Raw genomic sequence first — 2,429 nt, 5'->3', positions numbered from 1 at the left:
TTCAAATATATATCGTGATAAATATTTTTGGCCATATCGCCCTGCTCTACGTGTAGGTATGAGTGTGTGTGAATGTGGGTGTGTGTATGTATGTGTGGGTCAAGATGTGGCCCTGTGAACGCCTCCTTAAAAAGCCGGTGCCAGGAGTCCAGCGGTCCCCCTAAACAAAGGGCTCTTATACTTAAACAGATACAGAGTAGGTGTCCTCCTATACCATCAATCAGAAAGAGAAGGTACGACCTCGCTCATGACCTTAGGATGTGCGTGTGCCAGAACACTCTGGAAGGCTCACAGAGTCTTTGCAGACTACTGAGGATCAGACCTCTATCATTATACAATTGATTATATATTTCTAAGCATAAATGACAATCCATCAATATAAACCTAACACTGTGAAACAGTAAAATCAGCTGATCGTTACATCAAAAATGAGATCTGGAGTTTGATTGGCTCGGCCACGACAGGTGAGGCCTTTGTGGACAGGTGACCTCAAATCAAAGCTGTAGTTTTTTCTCGTGCAGCTTTAACAGAACCAGGAAGTGCGCCCAGCACACCTGACACATCACATCAGAGGTTCTGTGACATCATCACTGTGATGTCGACTACTTTATTATATATTATATTCTAAGAATATTTCTTCAAACGGAGACGCTGCGACCAGCGGCGGCGTTTAATGTGAGACGTGTTCAACTTGTGTCCAGACTACACCTGACTTCCTGCTGCGCTCGGTACCTGAGTTTGAAGACGTGTTTCTTCTTCTTGTAGTCCGAGGCGATGTCACACGTGGCGTCCTTCAGGCTGATGGGGAGCTCGTTGTGGTACGGCACGCCCTGGCTCGCCGCCTTGCCGTCCTTGTAGAAACCCATTTCTTTGTTGTTGATGATGCAGTACACGTTGTGCCACGACCTGCGAATCACACAGCAGTGGGGTCAGGTGACGGGTCAGGTGACGTAGCTGCGTGCGAGGCACTTCCTGTGGGGCGTGGAGCTCACCTGTTGGAAGCCTTCTTGTTGTGGCCCTCCCACTCGTGTTTGCGGTGCAGCAGTCCCTCCTGGGGCGAGCTGGAGTCCCGGTTCTTGGTGGGCAGTGTGGTCGACTGACTTTTAACCTTCCTGCCAGAGGTGGGCGAGGGGGCGGGGCTCGGCTCTTTGGAGCTCCGCTCACCAACACCGTTCACCAGCTCTCCGTCCTCCACGCCGTCCTGCACAGGTGGGGTTAAGCAGCAGCAGATTCAGTTTAACACCACAGAAGAAGAAATATTAGCTGTAAATACACTTTAAGAAGAAAACAAAGGTGAAGTGTGTGGCGTGCGCCACCGCCGGGGGCATAAAGGTTAAAGTTTACTGACCCTGGGAGAATCCTGGTCCGAGGGCGGTCCGTTCTGAGTGACGGCGCTGCAGAAACACACACACACACTCGTTATTGTCACGCTTTTACTTACGTGGCGAGCGTTACGACACATTTGCGGCGCTTTCACCTCTGCTGCGCCTCCTCCTGCTGAACTTCCACAGGCTCTGGAGATGGTGGCTTCCTCCTCCTCTCCTCCTCCTCCTGCTGCCTCCTCACATCCAGCAGTTCCAGCTGGAAGACACGTGTAAACATCACCATCATCATCATCACATTCCTCCTCACCACCCTATCCGGCCACCCCACCCTCACCGTAGTCAGTCTCTCCAGGGCGGAGAAGCGCTCCTCCCAGGTGGCGGCGGACTTCTCGAAGGCTTCGTGGCGTTTGATGAGCTTCTCGACCTCGTCCACGCTCTGGCCCAGCTCCCTGCTGGACAGGTAGGGCTCCTGGCCCAGCAGCCAGGCCTCGGCCACACCAGCGTCCCGAGAGAACTGGTGGACCTCCAGGACTGAGGAAGAGGAGGAGAGAGGAAGATTTTATGACTGAACTTATCAACGCGACTGCAGGCTCAACGTGTCATACAGAGGATGCAAGGTGAGAGGTGTGCAGGTGTTTCTACAGGAGTGTGACCTATCACGAGGCTCCACAGCAAAGCCTTTAAGCGTGGTCGTTTTCTGTCTTTGTGGCATCTTTGAGGTGGTTTTTGTATCTTTCTGGTCTTTTTGTATCTTTGTTGCTGTTTTTGTATCTTTCTGCTGTTTTTGTATCTTTCTGCTGTTTTTGTATCTTTCTGCTGTTTTTGTATCTTTCTGCTGTTTTTGTATCTTTGTTGCTGTTTTGGTATCTTTGTTGCTGTTTTGGTATCTTTCTGGTGTTTTCTGTCTTTGTGGTGTTTTTGTATCTTTCTGGTGTTTTCTGTCTTTCTGGTGTTTTTGTATCTTTGTTGCTGTTTTGGTATCTTTCTGGTGTTTTCTGTCTTTCTGGTGTTTTTGTATCTTTGTTGCTGTTTTTGTATCTTTCTGGTGTTTTTGTATCTTTCTGGTGTTTTCTGTCTTTGTGGTGTTTTTGTATCTTTCTGGTC

At 49.6% G+C, this 2,429-nt stretch overlaps 1 protein-coding gene across 2 annotated transcripts in view; it reads right to left on the bottom strand.

Moving 5' to 3' along the window:
* The window catches only part of LOC102203963 (spectrin beta chain, non-erythrocytic 1-like), a 37,976-nt gene that overhangs the window by 4,272 nt on the left and 31,275 nt on the right, over positions 1-2,429 (bottom strand). For both annotated transcript variants that reach the window (XM_005748598.1, XM_005748599.1), the window contains 5 exons: positions 1,660-1,856; positions 1,478-1,581; positions 1,349-1,394; positions 993-1,201; positions 733-906 (listed from right to left, as the gene is read on the bottom strand). In XM_005748598.1, the coding sequence (XP_005748655.1) occupies positions 733-906; positions 993-1,201; positions 1,349-1,394; positions 1,478-1,581; positions 1,660-1,856 (730 nt within the window). The remainder of the gene's footprint in view (positions 1-732; positions 907-992; positions 1,202-1,348; positions 1,395-1,477; positions 1,582-1,659; positions 1,857-2,429) is intronic.

This window comes from Pundamilia nyererei, unplaced genomic scaffold, assembly GCF_000239375.1.
Source record: "Pundamilia nyererei isolate P.nyererei 1_Seehausen unplaced genomic scaffold, PunNye1.0 scaffold00225, whole genome shotgun sequence".
Taxonomy (NCBI): domain Eukaryota; kingdom Metazoa; phylum Chordata; class Actinopteri; order Cichliformes; family Cichlidae; genus Pundamilia; species Pundamilia nyererei.
Note: the sequence above shows the minus strand (reverse complement) of the source record. Positions and strands in the feature narration are given on the sequence as shown.